General features: G+C 39.9%; 1 protein-coding gene across 1 annotated transcript in view; it reads right to left on the bottom strand.

Moving 5' to 3' along the window:
• Positions 1-18,059: 18,059 nt before the first annotated feature.
• LOC137298678 (sushi, von Willebrand factor type A, EGF and pentraxin domain-containing protein 1-like) overlaps positions 18,060-21,230 on the bottom strand; it is a 29,831-nt gene continuing 26,660 nt past the window's right edge. The window contains exons 24-27 of the mRNA XM_067830960.1: positions 20,563-20,678; positions 19,189-19,330; positions 18,793-18,893; positions 18,060-18,142 (exon numbers count right to left, since the gene is read on the bottom strand). Coding sequence (XP_067687061.1) covers positions 18,060-18,142; positions 18,793-18,893; positions 19,189-19,330; positions 20,563-20,678 — 442 coding nt within the window. The remainder of the gene's footprint in view (positions 18,143-18,792; positions 18,894-19,188; positions 19,331-20,562; positions 20,679-21,230) is intronic.

Genomic DNA, 21,230 nt, shown 5'->3' with positions numbered 1-21,230 from the left:
CCGAAAACACATTGTCTTGCATACATTATGAGTAATGTTTGTTGGACCAATGTGTAACCAAGTCGACAAAATCTTCAACCAGTCCCTAATCATGTTCATTACCTCATCGTAGCCTTGAAGATCCTGGTGAGACCTCGTCTTCATCGACTCATGATGTCCAAAGAGCGACTACCTGGATCGGGTGGTCAATCTCGGTGACTTGGTTGACACATATCATCGTATCCCAGTTGCGTAGGTCACCGGATTGTCTGGTCCTGAATTATTTATTTACAGACCGCCGCGATAGCTGAGTGTGGCGTTAAACAGCAAGCCAAACATTCAATAACACACCTGTCTCATACAACAGTCTCTTTGTGTTCATGTAACTGGTTTCCACAACTCTAGTGTCACACGATTGATTTTACTTCACCCCTGGAACGGCGTCATTTGTCAGTCTTTTTCAAACTCATTTACGTCGTTTGTTTTTACCAAATGTCAATAACATTAAATAGTCCCAGCTGCATCTTAGGAAGTTGTATCTCCTGTGAGGAAGTTTCAGTGTCAGAAACAACCTTAAATAATGTGAACCTAGCGATCTCACTGAGGTTTTAAAAGCGTAACAAGGAGGCAAACAGTGGTTGCCAAATATCCATTCACATCCACATCTCTTTTCCACTTCCTTCCCCAAGATTGGATGAAATTAACTGAAATGTGGTTTGACGTCACGTTCAAATATTATTCCAGTCTTAATGTGACATGTTTTCGCGTGCGTGCGTGCGTGCGTGCGTGCGTGTGTGAATGAAAGAGCCACTGCTAGAATTTGTACAAGGCAATGCCAGTTTTATACTGACGTAATACCACTGTAGTATCATGTGAAAGAAAGTATACTGGCTCTGAACCGACCGATCCTTGTTTTGTGCACTTAACGGTAATTAGCTGAGCTGTTGTTCTGCAGTACTCGGTAGTTAAATAGAAATCATATCCGTTTCACAAACACTGGAAATTGAAAGAGAATGAACGCAAATTCCCTCTTTAATATGTCCAACATGTACATGCTGCATTATATCATAAAAAGGATTTAACGCTTGTGAACTATGGTGGCACTGATGGTGGCATATCACGACTTGTATTTATATAACAACAAAAAACATCCTGACCAATAAAACAATACCGAGAAGTAGAATATCCTGTTCAGTGAGTAAACCGCAACAGATAATCAAGAACAGCTCAGCCAATTACCGTTGGCCGAGAAACAGATTACTAACAGATTACTGATATCCAGTTTCACTAGTCTTCCAAGACACAAGAACAAAGCCTGTCGGTGGTATTGAGTCATTTAACAACTAAAAGTTACCTCATTACACCGTACTTTATGGTCTCATGATCTTGAAACAATAATTATCGGTGATTCTAACCAAGCTACTTACTGTCTTCGGTTTGGCGTATGTCTGTTGTGGTAGCTAAGACTTCGACTGGAGAGAAATGCATTCGGCAAAGCGAATAGACAGAAGATATCTAGTTACCATAATCACTCTGGTAAACACTCTGGAGCTTGTTCGTAAATACTTTAGCTCGTTTGACACTATCAGTTGTAGTCGTTGAATGTGTTTCATCAGATGATTTAAGCGTCATTTAAATCAGTCCATTCTCTATTGCATGTCACCTCAGCAATATGATCGTTGCATCACTGTGCTCTGTAAACAACCGAGTTCACAACAGAAAATCTAGTGATCAGCGACATCGATCTGCACAACTAGATACGATGATGTGTACAATGCAGTCAACAATCTAGACAATCTGATCCCGTTCGTCTTCTTTCACGACAAGCATACATCGATTTCAATCCGGATGATCACAACTATGTTATTTACATCAGTTATGAAAACGTCATTCAAATACAAAAATTCTTCCGGGTTCGTTGTACTCCGTGATATCTCAGAGGCGGTGGGGTAGCTATTGGTTACTCCGTAACTCGGAAGACCCGGGTTCCATTCCCCACGGAGGTGCAGTGTGAGAAGTCCATTTCTCTGGTGTCGCCGCCTCGATATTGCTAGAATGTTACTAAGAGCGGTGTGGAACCAAACTCACTCACTCACTCACTCATGGTAGCTAAGCGTTTACGATACTGATGGTAATCTACACCCGTTTGAATCCTTCTAAAACATTAATCCTATTTGCTTTGCATTTCAGCATATGTGTGGCATAACCATGTGCTACAGTTGTAGAAGACAAGAAATGCTTTCTAAACATGTGAGGTTACAGCGATCTATATTCGCGAGCTCACGACATCTGGGCTATTAGTTGGGAACACGCATTGCGATTGGATGCACTGCCGCTCCTGATCAGCGGTCATAACACATTTCCACAGGAATGGGCTCCTTAGAAAGAAGCATATTTTTTAGCACTAGATCATGTCGGGGGAGGGAGGCTGTGGGGTGGTGGGGGTGTTTTTTGATGAGAGGGGGAGGCTATATGTTGTTTTTTTCGTATTCTTGGAGGTTTTTGTGTTGAGATTTTTTGTCAAAGTTTATGACCTGCGTTGCATTCCGTCCAGAAATGTCAGTACCGATACCTCATCATTCTTTTTTATTGAAGGGTCTAGTCCTTGCCATGGAATGGTGGAAGATCCGGAACATTTTCGTGGCAACCTGATTCAATGGCATACGCTTTTCTTTGACAAAACATCCAACACCGCCTCTCTCATGTATTTTGCTTTTGTATCACACGCCTCTCTCATGTATTTTGCTTTTGTATCACACGTGACTAAGCGATACTGATGAACCCATTTTTTCTTGTTCTCTGATATTTTAACGAAATATCCAGTTATCAACAGCATGAACATCAATCTACGCATTTGGGATACGTTGAGACGTGTCAACCAAGTCAGAAATGTGTTATACCTAATATTTACAAGATAAGTTGTCCAGTTGCGCTTCAGTGAGAATCTACTCAGGGCGGACTACTTCAGGCTCCCTGACTTGGTTGACACGTGTCATCGTATCCCACTTGCGTAGATCGATGCGCATGTTGTTGATTCACAACAACCAGCCAAGTATTTAACTATTTATTATCAATAACACAAGCAATTACTACAAGATAACAAGCGTCAACATTGTGTTAGGACGTCGGCGTCAGGTATCACACTTCTCACGCAGAACCTACGAGCCCTTAACAGAATAACTAACACCTAGCCTATCGTAATACACAAAACTTGACAATGTGTATTTCACAACCCAACAAACCAAATGCCTAACCTGAATTCTACACATTTCTGTTTCAGAAACCTTCCACATTTCCTTCATTGCTTACTTTTCAAAAGACCCTCGAGACAACGGAATTAAGTTATCTGATCTCCTTCTATACCTTTCTGTGGTTGTCATCGCTACGCAATAAGAATCAGTGGGATGCCTCACGGTCAAGACGAGTCGAGCGTAAAATGTAGACAATTTATGTAACATCGATTATTAAACATGAAAGCGTTATCTTTCACTGAAGTCTGCTGGGACAATTCTCTTTACAGTCAAATGTGTCTGGGCGTAATAGGATTTCACCCAGGACACACGTATGTCAGTAATTTCCCATGGATATAGACAAATAATTCCTCTGAGATAGTGCTGAAATAAGTGCTGTATTATTGCCATATTACGGTGTGCACAGCGTTAATATGATTTACCAATCGTTTTTAATTCTAAAAATATTAGTTAAGGTTAAACAAGCATCCGCTTCAAATTCACCATCAATCGCTCTGTTTGGTGTATTTGTAACACACAGAGATAATTCGAAACATAAAACAGCAATAGATCGTGATTTATGGGGTAATTTGTATAACCATTACAGTTTTATGTCCAATTTCTAACACTTTTCATATAACCCAAAACGTACATCTATAGCTGATTGGTGATATAGGTAGCTCAATTCCATTTCCTCTTTTGCATCTGGTACGTTTATGCTATCATAGCACCTTATCAAGATGTAGGTCCCGAAACATATTTCCACCTGTTAGGATTGTTATTGAACAAGTAGCAAACATATGGCCAGAATACCAACTAAATTTTCAAAATGGCGGGCGTTACCAACAACGCGACGAAGCCTAATCCTGGGCTCAACCTTTTCCTGGTGCCTGTTGGGAATGTCTATGGTGCTTGGAAACAACATTACTTGAGTGTTAAGCGTCCATTTCCAGATGAGAAATCCGTTTAGTTTGTTTTATCAAAAGAGCGGAACAGATTAGCTTAACTACAAATGATATGAGGGATTCACGCTATGCGTTGCTAACTCCTCAAAATCCACACTCATCTGTAAGAAGCATGAAATTGCCACATGGAAGTAAGTCTATGCTATGTGCTAGAAAGAAGGAAATGGTGTTCTGTTTTTCTGACAATAGTTGACATGCTATGGAGTTTGCCTACGGAACCATATAGATAGTCTTAGATATTTGAAATTCCGTATTTTTCCTTGAGACACTGTGACCTTATCTGTGAAATACATTGTATAATATAACACTAATATAACACCTTTCTTAGTATCCACTCTAAAGCGTATCGGGTGTTGTGTTTCGTGCTGAAAACATGGAATCCCATTTCTGGAGTCCCCCGACGTGATGTTGCTTGAATATTGCAAAAAACGGCGTACAGCCATCATGACCCACCCACTCACTTTCTCAGTATAGCACCAGTGACTGTGTAAGTGCAAATGCATAAAATGCATCATACAGAAAATGGCATTAGGATGACTGGACACATACCGAATTTCTTGTTGCCTATTCTGAAGTACGAGGGAGTTCCTGAGATTATGTGATTCCTTCTTTGTACATATCAAGCTACTCCACGGTGAATAGATCAGTCGGCATAAACTGCTTCACGGTGAATTATGTAATGGAATTAAATTCATGATTAACTGGTGAAGAAATGTTCAGTCTATGTATGTCAATATGCTGTCCACAATTGTATAACGTTATATTAACGCCATCACCCACCCAGCTACCATCCATGAAGACAGCAAAAGCCCTGTAACGTCCCCCATGGTCCCTTGCATGGTGGTCTGCCTTCAGTTGGTGGCAAGTTTTAAATTCTGGTTCCGTGGTCTTCTACTTGATTTCTACTGTCCTTTGTTGACAGTTGTTTATAATTTGAATTCCATTTATTTTTATATTTGAGACCTTGTTTTAGTCACAATAATGCTGCAATAGTACCAGTGTGACTAAAACTTTCAACTTACAGTAGTAATATAATGTGTAATAATTTAAGCAATAATGGGATTTCAAAACGATTGTGTGGGAATAGAATGGTGAGAATACGTCAGTATGACGTTACGTCTTTTAGGGCGTCACGTTGCCACCATTAACAATGCACTTCTCGAGAACAGTAATGCAGTGCGTATCACATGCAGGGTGCATTGTTTTGTACAAAGTGTATATATCACATAGATATAACTCCACCAACTTGCCTATCCTGAACGATATTGATCTTAATTACTGGCTATATACACTATATATATATATATTTGGAACATGCACTAACATTTTAACTAGGTTTTGAATTAATTTATGAAAACTTAAGGATCAATATTGTTACACATTATTCATGTAATTAAAGTGTGACTTATTAAGATAAGTGTTGAAATCAATATAAGTGCAAACATCATTTAGTGCTGTGTATTTTGCGTGGACAACCATGCCGATTATATTGAAGCGACTTCCACCTCACATAGTGACGCGAATATCAAATGACAGATGCTATATCCGTTCGAGCGCACGTCAAAGGCGCCGCAATTAACTACGCATAGTTGCTTTCCTTGGTTCACAAGAACCCATTATTATGACTTTGATAGTGAGTGAGTGAATGTGGTTTTACGCCGCAGTATCACGCCAGAAGACACCAGAAATCTGTTTTACACATTGTACCCATGTGGGGAGTCGAACCATGGCGAGGGAACGAGTGAACGCTTAATCAATAGGCTATCCAACGGCCCATCTTACTTTGATAATATGTCTCGGTTTGATGAGATTTCACTTAACCAGAATACTGTTGAAACTGGCTGTAACCATAACTCGCTCACTGGGTCTGACTGAAAACATGACGCCTAGAAATATCAATGAAAACTCCCCAACCCTATCCCAGTGGAGCTAACGTATTGCTGTACCCACACGAAAACTGAGACTTCAACGATCTGTTAATCTCATCTAAACTCCTTTCACTTCCCAGGGTAGGACATAATTATTATGTAAGTACACAATTACCATTGTGTTAATCAGAAAACTGTACACCTGATCCACCATAGACATTCCCTAGCGAATACGCACCATTAAAACTAGAGACAACACTGCCACGAATTGGCAGGCAGACAGGATTAAGCGATGGTCTCAAACCAGCGTAAATATTTGCATTTAGTTCGGTATAAATCTAAAGCAAGGTGATTAGCTTTGCGCCAATAACAGGACTAATCACCCCGCTTTTTCAGTGGACCGAGCATTTGTGGAGAGTGTAACACAAGGTGTTGGTTGTGACTGGCTGATTTCCTATCCCCATGTGTGATAAACACCAATATCGGAACTATTTGCTGTCCACTGGGAGTTGACTGCGCTATCTGGCACACTAGTCTGACACTAAACAGAGTGTATGATGGAAGATGTGGTCGTTAAACAGATGGTATACCCATACATCATTTGTTCCAGTTAGGAAAGTAATACATTTAATTACGGTACCAAACGTCAACGCAAAGAGTATCTAGTCCTGATTATCCACCGAAAGAGATTACATTTTGACGCTAAAGGTAAAATAGCAGTGGCAGTTATATGAATGGATTGCTGGAAAACAGTGATGGCGCCAGATGTTGGCGAAAAGGAAAGGCGTGTTCTAACCGGTATCTCACCTAAAACACGCTTACAGTAATACAAAGTGCATCACATGAAACTGCATCTTTTTATTCCTGCCTCAGTGCTCAGGGGGTGAGTTGCATCAAAAGTCACTGCTATCGGTACAGCAAGACATGCTTACCCTTTTTCCAAACACCTTGTATCACCTTGTATTAACGGTGTGGATGTTGCTGCAAGAAGGACGAACCAGTTAGACGATTTCAGCTTTGGTAAAATCTGCGAGTATAGGCAAGGTATTCGTCCACAGAAACATAATAAAGGCAAACCGAGATTCGAATCACAGGTGTCTTGCTTGCCCAAGGGTCCACATTTCTATAAACAAAACTCATAACCACACACAGAAGTCATATGCGAAATAGAGGCGGGGGAATTGTAAGTCATATATAACGTGGTCTGACACAGTAGCCAAGTAGTCTTCTTTGTATTTCGATCCAAGACCACAAAGACATGACGCCATGATTGCCATCCCGGCGGTCTGTGATTCCTACAGCTCTCATTAGCCCCCTTCTCAGCGTGTGTTTGTCTATTTATTTGACTGGTTATCGACGGCAGACATCAAAAGGAGCCGGGGCTTCGTTTAGTTCCCAGATTAAATTGATCGTCCGGCGGTCAATCAATAAGAGATTGTTAAATTAACTTCTTTTAAACTGCAAAGATTGATTCAGAATGCCTGTGATGACAAGAGCAAACACAACCCAGGTCATTTATTGAGATTCGTGTCTGAAGAAACATCTTCCTTTTGAAGAAGATACCCGTACGTATATCAGCGTTTCCTCTATTAAGATAGGCTTCACGGTAGACACAAGAAACACGTTGTCTAGCTGGTACACACGTTAAACAAACGAGAGATTCTTACAATTGCACAGTGTTGAAATAACAAGCAACGGTATATGGGCACCGGCTTTGCTTACACGTGGGTGACGAGTTGGTATTGGTGCTAGTGTCTTTATCGACACTGGACAGCCGGCAGTGTAAAGACTATTCATGCTTATGCGTGAGGTATACTGTCAGTGACAGCTGGTTTTAGGACGAAAATGTATACAGGGAGATTGAGTGAGTTTCACCTCCGCAGTTTATTATGTTTTAATGTTTTACACACATAACAAACACAAGTAGTTGAATAGCCAATTATCGACGGACTGTAAAATAACTAGAGTATCATGAAAAGGTTTAAAACGTGCAAGCATATATCTTTTAAAGTGGAAAAGTAGACAATACAATGTAAAAATGGGCTATTAATCGCCAGCAACTCAGGTACATCACTGGGGACCAGCTGGATTTACACCATCCATTCAACCGTTGCCGTATACAGAGGGGATCCTTTATGGCGTCTAAGGCATTTGGTATCGTAAGTGGACATATGCGACTTTCCTTTCGAAAGGAAGTATATCTAATTTCATTTACACATTACTGATTGATTAACTTGCCCATAAAACTGCTAGGAATAATTATTACCACGTCCACCAAACCTGGACATGCATTACTATTTTAAGGTATTATCCAGGTATTTCAAAGGTTCTTGTACGTATGTCTGTAACATAGTCTCATAATTGTTCTTTCACATTTACATCTATTCACAGTTTGATAGTGGTCCTCTCCATTTACTAAGATCTTAAATACGGACACATGTTATAAACATGACAATATGGCCAAGATTGGGTAATCAACCCCCAACTGTTTCAGGAGCGACAAAACAAGATTAACATTTAAACCTGTGACCTTCCCGAGGACTTCTGTATTACACCATTCGTCAGTCGAATCAGCTGAAAAGGGACACAGGGGAAATGGAAGCAATCAGGGACGTGTGAGAGTGGACTCTCGAAATAGAACCATGGCAGTTGTAAGTGGACGTACTGAAACTGACACTGGTTGCCACTGCATCGTGTTTCGGTATTAGATCTTTGAACCCTACTCAGCCCTCAGACCGATGGATCCGAAAATGGTACCTATACACTTCATGTCCACATTAAAGTGATGCATTGGGATCCAGCATCTCAACCTTGTCAATGGATATTGGTGTGTTGAAGAGCCCATTATGTCTGTAGGCGTGAGACTGAATAATTATTAACATACGATCTAACAAACAGATTTGTTCCTATAGTCCACAGGGAGAGGAGACGCGTATATGACGTCGTGTTCATGTCTGATTGAACATTAATCCGATAACGTGGCATTTGTGTCAAGATAACGCTTTATAGCATGATAATTATTGTATAATAACCATGAATTTGCTATGCTTCATCCAGTGGTGTTTCAGTACTTATAAAATCACGTTACACAGTGTCATGTTCGCACATTCCATATCACCGACTCGGGCCTACACGTACATGTACAGATCCGCCTGCATTGAAGACACAAAAGGACATACGCTCAGGAATATCTGGCGCCGTTTGGGGTAAAGTTTTAGCTTTCAGTTCAACTTGGGAACAATATGTGAATATTTCTAATGCCAGTCACTGTGGTTAGAATATTGCTGAAGCAGCACATTATAAGATTATGACTGATATTTCTATAACGTTCTTGTTGCTGTCCCACTGTGTAGAGTAAAGGTTAAATACCCGTGAAGAGTAAACCTTGGTTAGAATTGGTCCTCAGCAACCGATGCTTGTCGTGAAAGGGATCGAGTGATCAGACTCGCTAACTTGATTGACACGTGTCATCGATTCCCATTTGTGTTCATCGATGCTTGTGCTGTTGATCACTGGATTGTCTGGTCCAAACGCGATTGTTTACAGCCCGCCACCACGTAGCTGGATTATTGCTGAGTAAGGCGTTGAACAGCAGACAACCAACCATGATTGAATCTTCAACTTATGATATTATATCTAATAGGAATGGCTTTTGGTCTCAACACCTTGCATTTCACGATACATTATACAGCTAAATATAAGATACTGAGCGAGCAGTGACGGAGGTATCACATTGCAGTGCTATTGGTAATGGACATAAATGCAAGAGAGCTACTTCAGGAACCGCTTCAAGAAGTCAGTGACTTAGCATAGTTTGATATTCTTCGCGGACAGATTATATTACCAGTGATAACGCCCGCGGATGCATTAATCAGTTTCACGTGCTACCTCTTGTGTATTACCTAGAAGCGTGTAATATCAGATTCTTAATTAAACTTCAGAGGGTAATGTGCTGTCTCCTAACAACAGAAATATATCACAGCAACATCTTCAAAAGAAGATCTGTTTCGCACAATCGCCCATCTGTCTAACGCGTTTCCAACAAATATCTTCAATACGACTCAACTCTGCCAAGATGCAACACTTTCATTATCCCTTCAAGAACACTGCCATTTATTTAACCCTTTATGAGCGCGCTCTTCTTTAAAGATAGAAAAAAGCGCTAACAGATTAATGCTATGACGTAACGTTGAGCGCGTTTCAATTGACAAAAACCGCTAAAGCTTTGCAAGAATTGCATTTCATAAATGAGTGTTCGGTTTTAATTGCAAAACATATCAATCTCTCAACAACAGAATACAAGATTGAGCTCTTGTCAGCATTAACAACGCAAAAACACTTGGGAAGGTTAAACAAACAAATAACTGCGTTATCCAACCCAAAGACTATTTTGAGGTTTAAATAACTCTCAAATGAAAATGCCTCATGTTTTTCACTCGTGCGTGTGCAACTTAGTTTGCCATTTTTATTTATTTTGAGTTTAGTATTTTCTGGACTGGAACTGATCAAATTTGCATGTGAACATGATCGGTTTTTCCTTAACATGCGCATATTAACACAAACCAAAAGGGACACGAAATGCGTCCTTGAAAAAGATGCTGCAGTCCATCCTGTATAATTCCTTCCGTGTCCCTCAGGCCTAATCACTGGATCTGATCCAGATTCGCTATGTACGTGACGCTTGGTTTCTCAGCACAGCATCCATATTTTTGGATTCCACGGAAATCCTAAAAGCCCTTGACCTCTTATCGGTCACTCGTCATCTCTTTTTTCTTTTGTTTGTTACATCAAAAGGGACAACAAACACACGTGGATTTTACAAGTGGCAGAAAATATGTCTGTTGACACTGATTCTTTCACCTAAGACCGCGTACAAGAAGATACGGAATCGTACAATACCGATTGAACACTCCTATGCGAACAGAAGAAAACATTCCTATTCATGGAAGATGTACCTAAGACAGGAACATTCACATGCAATGTAGATCTACCGATAGAAGAAAATATTCCCATTCATAGTGGAGATAACTCTGGCAGAAAACATTAGTTCATACACAAATTTGTTATTTGTCATTTCTTGAAAGCTAAAGAGATGTCTGTGATGCGTACATTTCACAACTGGGGACAACATTCTTCCTCTAAATTCTTTTGCAGAAACGAATGCGTGCACATCAGTAGTATAGCAACATGCTGTGGTGTTTCTTCAATGACTTTACTTACCTTCGCTTTATTTCTCACAGTTATATACAGCGCAAGATCTATTGAGAGGTTTAGGTAACAGCTGACTTCAACCCAAAGCACTCTACACGTATGTTATGCTCAAACTGCCAAGCTAGCATACTTTTACTGAGTAGATATATGAGGTAATGATTTAATTCTGTTTATCTGAACTAGTTCAGGTACTAATGGATCATGCACTCCAGCTTTACAAATATATATCAGCCGAGCACATGGCCGACTCGAGGTGTCCAAGAATAGAATTCAGCGTGTGACACAATAAGGGTTAACTTGAACCAACTCGGTTTACTTCCATTACGTTACAACGTTATATTAACCTTCACAATACCTTGAATACATGTTATATTAACTCGCCAAGAAAACAAATTCCTGCTAATTTATTGCCAAAAAGCAGAGGAAATGAAAGTTTGCCTTTCCAATCAGTGAAAATTGGAAGCTGAAAAGAGACACTTCAAGCAGTGGGCACATTGCGAGCTTTCGCAATATTGATGATAGTTGGTGTTACAATAGCGGAGTTTTGTAATTACTGTCAGGTGCTCAAAATGACCACCTGGCGAGAGTTTCGATTAAACTTTTACGTTGGAGAAATGACATGGTGTTTGTCATTAAACTTTAAAATGCACATTTCGAACATTATTTAATTCTGAAAAGGAATGGGTTTTAATTGAGTTACTGTGTGTAACCTCCACTTTTCCTGAAACAATCTGCCAAATCATCCATATTAGAACTGACATACTGATATAGTTATTGCTTAGTCACTCACTAACTCACTCACTCACTCACTCACCGACACACCCGTCTGCCCGCCCGCCTGTCGCGCACCCACTCAATCACCCACCCAATCACTCACTCACTCACTCACTCTGTCACTCTTGTTATGGGTCAGGAACAGCGATGACGTCACCGTGCATGGTTTCAAAGGCCACCTCCTCGTTAATGTTGAAACACAAATCAGCCAGATGTAAGCCAATTTTTATTTGAAACTGATTTGATGTGGGAAAATACGAGGAATTATTACACATAATTTTCTACAAGTTCTACATTAAATGGGTATCGCAATACATGAGGGAGAAATCATTTAATAGCGCAGTGAATGACTGAGGTACCGAGGTGTAAATCAATGTTGATATGATTGACTTGCGGGAATAATGAACCCTCTCTGTGGAGAAGATTATTTCATGCTTTTACTGACTATAAAACGCAATATATAATATTCGTTCAATCATTGGGAGTAATTTTAGCCTACAGAAGTTGTGTTATTTGATTAGAAGCACGTGTAGTTACTTTGGATGATTGACGTGATAGATGTGGGATGTGAAATATATGCAATATTTCTCATCACAATATTTCCAAATGGTGAAATACGTTGCTTAATCAAATACAGTATAACTAAATCGGATTCCGTTAGTTTTACATGTTGCAAATGCTTTAACGTTGATGCATCGTAACGATACCTCAACAATCTCAGGAACCTGTGCATACTAATGATAGCATAACGCAATTGGTACTTAAAGGTACTAGAACTGACTTCCTTTTCACAAGCACCATTGATGGGCACAGTACCAAAAACTCGAGAGGTCTATCACATATTCTTTAATCTTCAGATGATTGTAAGTAGTTTGGTGTGAAATAGACACTTCAGGTATACGCTTGTTCAAAAATAGTAGGCACGTATCATTACCAATCCTTGAGGCAAAACACGAAGACGCGTCAAATAACGTATGGAGATATTTGGGTTGCAAACGTTCTCAATTAATGTACTCGCACGCACTTTGAAACAGGTGTGAGCGAAGACGCAATGCCAGACACTTGTTGATGTATCTAGTAGGAGCGTGAAATAATAACTCGTAGATACATACGCCTGTATGCATACGATAGTTCATTTGTACTGATGAATGAAGAATGCGCACGCACCCACGCACACTGTGCAGAAAACTATAAACATTTCATAAATTGTATCGAACAAAAGCTCAACCTATTCGGGCTGCAATAATGCTACCATCATGGAAATTAAATTCGTTATTCAACCTTTAGTTTAGTTTAGAATATTCCTTGCAGGGAGATCACGTTACATTTTCCGTAGCCTTATTTCCTACAAAGTTCTGTTCACATACAGGCAACAATTCAAGCGCGTTAAACGTTAAAATGGTTCACAAGTGAAGAATATATCATGGTATGATTTTACGAAATAGTTAACAGTACATGGTACAATGCATCGAAATACAGGTGAGAACGTACAGTAAGTACTTTCCTGTGGCACTGGTAGTAATGGTAGTAACAGAACCTAGGTAGTAGTAGTAGTAGTAGTAGTAGTAGTAGTAGTAGTAGTAGTAGTAGTAGTAGTAGTAGTAGTAGTAGTAGTAGTAGTAGTAGTAGTAGTCGAATGTCGTTGCGTATTCGGGTGACAACAGTCATTTAGCCAGTAAAGATCGAAGTAGCCTTCTCTCTGTTCTCTACTTCAGTTATACTGGAAGAGTTAACTCCCTTATAAATTTGTATAACTCTTTTACGAGCGGTTTGGTCACTCACTACCCTCGTTGCGTTCATTCATTAGTCATGAGTGATAGGATAGTCCAGTTGTCAATAAAGGGTACGTCAACAACGACGACGATGATGATGATGATGTATTGAATATGTATATGTATATATAAGTATTGTCGCTTCTGTTATGAAATGTAACTATGTCCGATGGCTTTACAGATTGACGAGGATTAGGTAATGCAAAAGGATGAACTGAACAGCTTGTTTAGGATATGCTTTATACATTTCTAGAACGGCCATAATAGTCTAATAATGTTAAGCGATGTATCAACAACTCTGCTGAAGGTGTATAAATAATATACACTGAACGCTTAAAGAAACGACTCACTCCTTCCTCAATGACTGGGGAAACTATCTCAACTCTTGTGGTTATACGTGGACGTCCACCGCTTGGTCTGTCTACGGTCATCCCGTCTACCGTGGCCTTTCTGTAGCTCTGAATAAATCGTATAACCGTGATGCGGTTGCATCCGAGGACGTTGGCAACAACACTGCGTGTCGACCCACCCAATATATACCACCCAAATGGATCTTACTCTCTCTTGAGATGTTAATCTTGGCATATCCCAGTCTCTCTTTATACACTATAGAATCATTCTACACGTGAAATGGATGCAAATACTACTTGAATATTCTACGTTTTGGAGATTGATACTGGTATTGATATTAAACAGACAATGGAGAAATATTACTTTGCAAGCTAAAATGTTAACAAAGATATTTTTAGATGTTCCTGAACACTTTTTCACCTTATCAATGTTTCTATTTATGCAAATCAGTAGAAAACGTGTTGAAGGACTGAATCATAGGAATGGTTCCCTTTACACACTCTACAACAGTTTCTTGTTTTAGTTGCTGAAAAAATGGAAATTATCCTTCAAAGTTGTCTTAAATCAGAATTTCACTTCAACCTTTCCTTCTTTCCCTTTGACATCTAAATCACATTTATTGGTTTATTTCGGTATGATCCAAGATAGGACAATTTAATCCTTCCGAAAAAGCTGCATTTCACATAAATATGAATGCATATGAAATCATTTCCCAATGGTTTCATGAAGCTGTGTTGTTCAGCTTTCTTGTAACGTAATGCCTCCTAATATATCTTTAATGTTTCTTTTCAGCAATTCATAACGGTAGGAGGGTAACTGTTGTTTTGGCGTTTAGTTTACATGGTGCAACCCCACCACTACCATCATTAATTATGACATAATAATGAAACATAATGCATGTAAATTAGTGTAATTGTCTTTTCCTACAATTGCAAAGAGGGAAAACATTTAGCACATATGTAAAATATGTATTAGCATCTTGCCAATCTTGAAGATGGTGGCTTCTGTAAATGTCATGGCAACTTTTGAATTGACATGAAAGGTTTTGTGAATATTTCGTTCTGACAGGTGTGTTACTGTATTTATTGAACGTTACCATAAATGACTTCATTCAAAATGTTCCTAAGTATCTACAGTGTACATCGTTTCTAGATAACTGGTTATTTTCGAAACCTACGCAGCCCTACGAACTACAAAGGCCCATGCTTAACACATTGACTACGATAGAAGTTAAGAAAACTTAGGGCTAACATTTCGAGAATAAGGGACCTGATTCACTTTTCTGTTGTTACTGTACACACACACAATCGCACATACCGTGAAGTTTCAGCAATATGATCATAGCTGTTTAAGCCTGTGTATCTAATTCACCTGTATGAACCTACATGAGGCAACAAGACGTTAAATGAATCCTCGGTAACCAAAGTGGCAGTAAAATATCACACACACACACACACACACACACACACACAGAGAGAGAGAGAGAGAGAGACAGAGACAGAGAGAGAGAGAAAACACACACACACACACACACACACACACACACACACGGTTTTACTCCGCTGTTCGCAATATCCCAGCAATATCACGGCAGGAACACCAGTACTGGCTTCACACACTGCACCCATGTGGGGAATCGAACCTGAATCTTCAGCAAGACGAGCGGACGCCTTAACCAATAGGCAATCCCATTGCCCCATTGAAGGTATAAAACCAGACAGGGTTAAAATACGAGTCAGTGAGATGATGAAGAACAAGTCTATATTTCTGGGACAGCGGCGGTAGTATCCGTTTTCACTTACGTGAGTATCAAACACGTCAACGTCAACTACTATCAGTGAAACAGTAGAACAGACCTCTGAGTGAAACCATGGAGACGACTGTTAGCGGCAAATCTTGGGTGTCGTCCTAAAATTTGCGTGGGCGTTTCTTTTGGATTTGAAGATAGCTTGTCGAAATCGCTCTCAAAAGAAGGTCGATACAATGCAGGGTGTTAAGAATGAAATATTACAGATTGCTTTCGAATGTAATATTACTATAATACTGTAAAAACCTGTGATAGAAACAAACAAATTTCATAATTCTTTCATAGAATGCAATTTCTTTCAAGTCCGTGACTATATTGGTGTTTACCTTAGCGTTAGAATATTTGCTTTATTTATGTAAACCATTGATTAAAGTAAGACGAATATCCCAGCAACGAATGGTTTGAATAGAGTCCAACACTGCACGGCGCTGTTCTTTCAACTGCAGTGCAACGTCCTGGTTCTCGGTGTCATAAAAACAAACATTGCTTCCTTTCATCTTGGCATAAACGGACTGGAGCACAGTGAATACAGTTCTATGAATCAGTTCTACAGTTCTACTAATAGTGCGAAAACATAATGGAGTTCTTCGAACCACACAATAGTGCTTAAATATCCATTTAAGGTAACTTAAATCACACAAAAGCGTCGTCCACAGATGATTAAAAGGAGATCGTTAACTTGTGAATTCAACTTCAGTTATGAAATAAGATCATTTATGTTGTGGAACTTTATGTCCCATACACACAGTCCATCCATACTGCAGGACGTTAGGCGTTTTCAACTTACCCGTGGTTGTGTATACTTATATACTTCTACAATAACATACATGTGCACGTTTGTCATGCAAGGGAGTGTAAGAGTCGTGTTACATTACGCTACCAAATTGAAATTTAAATAGAGATAGTTATCTTATAATCAATATAATATATTTTTATGATCTTAAACAAAAATCATGGCCCAGATTTAACATGCAGTAAAGAAGGTTATGCTAGTCTACAAAATCTGTTTGTTTGTTTCATTTATATATAAGTTTTTTTCGCAATGTCAAACACACATCTAAGGAACAGTTTACGTTACACTATAAAATCAATAAAATAAAATAAAATCAATATCAATTGCAGCCTTTCGTGACCGGACCGTAGTCATAAGTAGGAGTACAATCATGGCGGTAATGAGAGAATGACTTGTACAACCAGTAGCTTAAACAACAGTAAGACGAACACATTTGTTTGTTTGCTCATTACTTTAATTAAAAATCTACAGATAGCGTACAGCTTCGTCAGAGCCGAGTGTCAGAGAGACAATTAATGATCATGGTCTCGATCAGCAAAGCGTTCGTAGAGCTAGGATATTCGTAACTCACGAGTTAAATTTACGATAGGTCGTAACTCCGAGAGCGCTTTGTGGAATGGAAGCCAGAAGGTCAGTGTTAGTGGGAATGTTCCTGATTAGCACCCCGATCCAAAAACGTTACGATATTCGTAAATCTACAACAAATTTACGACAGGTCGTAACGCCATGAACGCTTTGTGGATCGGTACCCTGGTCCCCGTTGCACAAAATGATCTTAGCGCAAACGAGGTCGTTACTACCAATTCGAACCGCTTAATGTCAAGAGCCTGGATTTTCACACAAACGTAAAGTTACACTGGCCTAGAGGTAAGATAACTAAGACAGTCGTACGTTTATGTTAATGTATGGCATTTAGCAACACACTAACATAAACTTACACTGTCCTAGAGCTAAGAGAGTCGTGAGTTTATGTTAATGTATGGCACTTAAGACTGTCTTACCGCTAACAGAGAATCGAAAATCTAGGCCCACATCAATAAAGCGTTCTTAGCGCTATGACATTCTGGTTTAATATGATACAGGTGACAGGTCGTAACACTAGAAATGCTTTGTGGATCGTGAGTCGGAAGGCCGGTTTCGTGGCAATGGTACTAATCAGGATCTACATAAATAAAAGCGTCCTCAACGCTTCGGTATTCGTAAGCCTGTGTGTTAAAATACAGCTACGGTAAGTCGTAACATTGCGAATGATACGTTGATTGTAGCCATGAAGCGTGAGAAAAGAAAAGGAACATGTCCTGTAGTATTTTCAGATGCATTTAGCCGAGTAGGGACTGGTCTGCCAACACAGACCAGCACAGCTGTGGACACCTACAGAACACTCCAGTCGCCCTGAAAACAAGAGATCCGATTTTCAGAAAAGCACCAACGCTTTCAGTGTGTATCCTCTTCAGCGTATCCGAAGCAGAACAGGGAGCAGTATAAAATCACGATCTTGACGAAGATAGTTTTTTATGGGTGTCCGCTTCTTTATTATGAGGAACACAACGTTTCGGAGTATGTCTTTACTCCTTCATCAGGTGAATGAAGGTGATGAGGAAGCAGTAAGGTTGTTATACTCCGAAACTTTGTGTTCCTCAAAGAAGAAAGAAGGTGACATCCATAAACAAATCCATCTTTGTTACGTATATCACTTCTAAATGCCATTCAACGACCAAACACGATCACGAGGTAAACGTGACTGCTATTCTTAACTCCGAAAGAAGACCTGTGATAAATTCTTAGTAACCAACCATTTCATTCATGAATGCTTTCATCAGACTCGAGTATTGTATATTGAAGCTGAAATAGCGCGTGCCTTTAAACATCAAATAACCACTCGTGATAGCTGATTTCGGTATTGTTTTTACAATTTCTTTCATGAACATAGCTTTAAAGAAAATGTGACTCGCAAATCTGGAGATCCAAAAATCCAGATTAATGGAGCCTTGGCTGTGCTGCAGTATCAGCCAGATTTGACCCTGGCAAGACATGGCACCTACCAAGTTCGGGTTTAGTTGTCGAGACGGAGACACTGGTGACAAACGGTGGAAGTGACGTCACCTCGCTTCTCTCTCCACCGTCGACGTTCACTCGGATCAGCCTGGAGCATATGATAATGTGAACTGAGATCTTAAGATTCTTAACCATACTTTCTGTTGAGGTTTCCTCAATAAACGAAGCATAACAGTTGATCTCAACATACGAATGTGACACCACAAATGAAACAAACTGATGCTCAAAAGAAAGTACACACCTGGATTCCACGCTGGGCATCAGTCACAAGAGCAGCAGCGACAAGTTAATTTCACCACCAATGTAATTAAATCCCGTTTCCATATGCTACTGTAACAGATAACGTTATAATATTACCAGTTTCATCTTTGTGAATTACATACTTTGAACTGGAATCGATGTAGAAGTAGTAGTTGTTCAGTTTCCCGTACAGTTCACTGGCGTTGTCGACGAGGAAGTTAACGCCAGTCCCGTCGGTGTCGCAACTCTTCAAATCGCCATTGCTGAACCACATCAATCTCTCCACTGTCACATAAAAACGTAAAAGAAACTGATATTCCACTCGTTCACGATTTGGTGAGGACAAGCTGTTCAGGATATGTCTGAGAAGTGACATTTCATGTTACTTCATACATCAACAGAGGAACCAAAATATTTATTCATACAAATACAAACTGACTGAAGTAAACGTTACGATAAACACAAAACAGATTATCACAGATGCCACTAGTAACATATCTAAATGTAGATTGATATTAAGTATAACAAAGGTTTTCAAAATATCTAAGACTGTATTGCAATTTGAACGATATATCTTGAGTGAGTGAGTGAGTGAGTTTAGTTTTACGCCGCACTCAGCAATATTACAGCTATATGGCGGCGGTCTGTAAATAATTGAGTCTGGACCAGACAATCCAGTGATCAACAACGTGAGCATCGATCTGCGCAATTGGGAACCGATGACATGTATCAACCAAGTCAGCGAGTCTGACCACCCGATCCCGTTAGTCGCCTCTTACGACAAGCACAGTCACCTTTCATGACAAGCATGGGTTGCTGAAGGCCCATTCTCCCCGGGACCTTCACGGGTCCGATATATTTTGAACAGTCAAGATTACCCCATGGCCCTAAGGCGTTTCGATGCTTATGGTAGCTTGCCCTGGCTAGCATGACACAGCCTATGGTTGTGGCTTTTGACCTTATATTTGTGTTGACGATAATGGCAGCACCGAACACATGATATTGGCGTTCGCTGAAGCCGATCTCTACCACATGAGGTTGACACATCGTGATGTGAATAAATAGCACAATTGTCACATCTATCATGAGTAGATATTAGGTTCAGTAGTATTACAGTTGTATGGTGCTGTAGGCAAACAAAACGGGTCTATATCAGACAAGCCCAGTGATTGTGTCCATGCAATGAACACAACCATGTGTTTTTAATCTCTATGATACGAGGTGTCCGCTGATAGGTGGTCAAAATAAGATATTGCATTGGGCATCTTTGTTGTCAGTGATGCATCAAATTTGAAACTTTCCTTTACATTTCAATCATAAAACGCCTTGAAAGCTTTACTGAGGTCTTGAATGTTGCAACCCGGGTTCAACCGAACTCAGATATTAGAGTATATTGTAATTAAAACATTACCTTCAGTGCGGAGTCTACGATGCATGACTGAATACCTCTCCTCAAAATGTTAACACGAATGCATAGACTACGGCGCTTGATTGGGTATTGTTTCTGAAACACTTACCTTCAGTGTCTAGAGTAAGATGTTTGATGGGATGGCCCTCCTCTAGGACGAGTGTTTTTGAAGCCTCCCCATATCTGAGCTGCATTATCTTGTTCCCTTCAGCCCAGTACATTACACTGGAATCCAACACAACACTTGCATTGCCTATCATTCTAACGGTAACCTGACGATACTTTTCCGCAATCGTTAGTACGAAACCTGTATGTGACGGGCACAGGAAGAATGCATATGCCTTTTCAGTCAGTCTGACATGTAATATAACGATCCAATAACATGGCTGCCATGGCTCCAATGACGACACGGTAACAACGTACATCACATGAAACGGCGTTCACATCTCCCAAGAGTTATTGTTCCTACTTCTCAAGGAACTCATCATTTAGGGAGCGGTTGGGTAACCTAGAGATTAAAGCGTTGGCTCGTCACGCCGAAGATTCCGGGTTTCATTCCCCACATGGGTACAATGTGTGAAGCCCTAATCCGGTTCCCGACACAGTGATAATGCTGGAATATTGCTAAGAATATTGGCGTAAAACTAAATTCACTCCCCGCTTTTCGACTAGCCGTACGGAGACATTATTACAATATCCTGAATGTTCTAATCACGAAATATGTAAAGAAGTCAAGAGTGTCAGCGAACTGGTATGTAGGCAGTAATTTTCTGTGAG

The sequence above is a fragment of the Haliotis asinina genome, chromosome 10, assembly GCF_037392515.1.
Source record: "Haliotis asinina isolate JCU_RB_2024 chromosome 10, JCU_Hal_asi_v2, whole genome shotgun sequence".
NCBI lineage: Eukaryota > Metazoa > Mollusca > Gastropoda > Lepetellida > Haliotidae > Haliotis > Haliotis asinina.
This window is presented reverse-complemented; position numbering and strand designations above follow the sequence as displayed.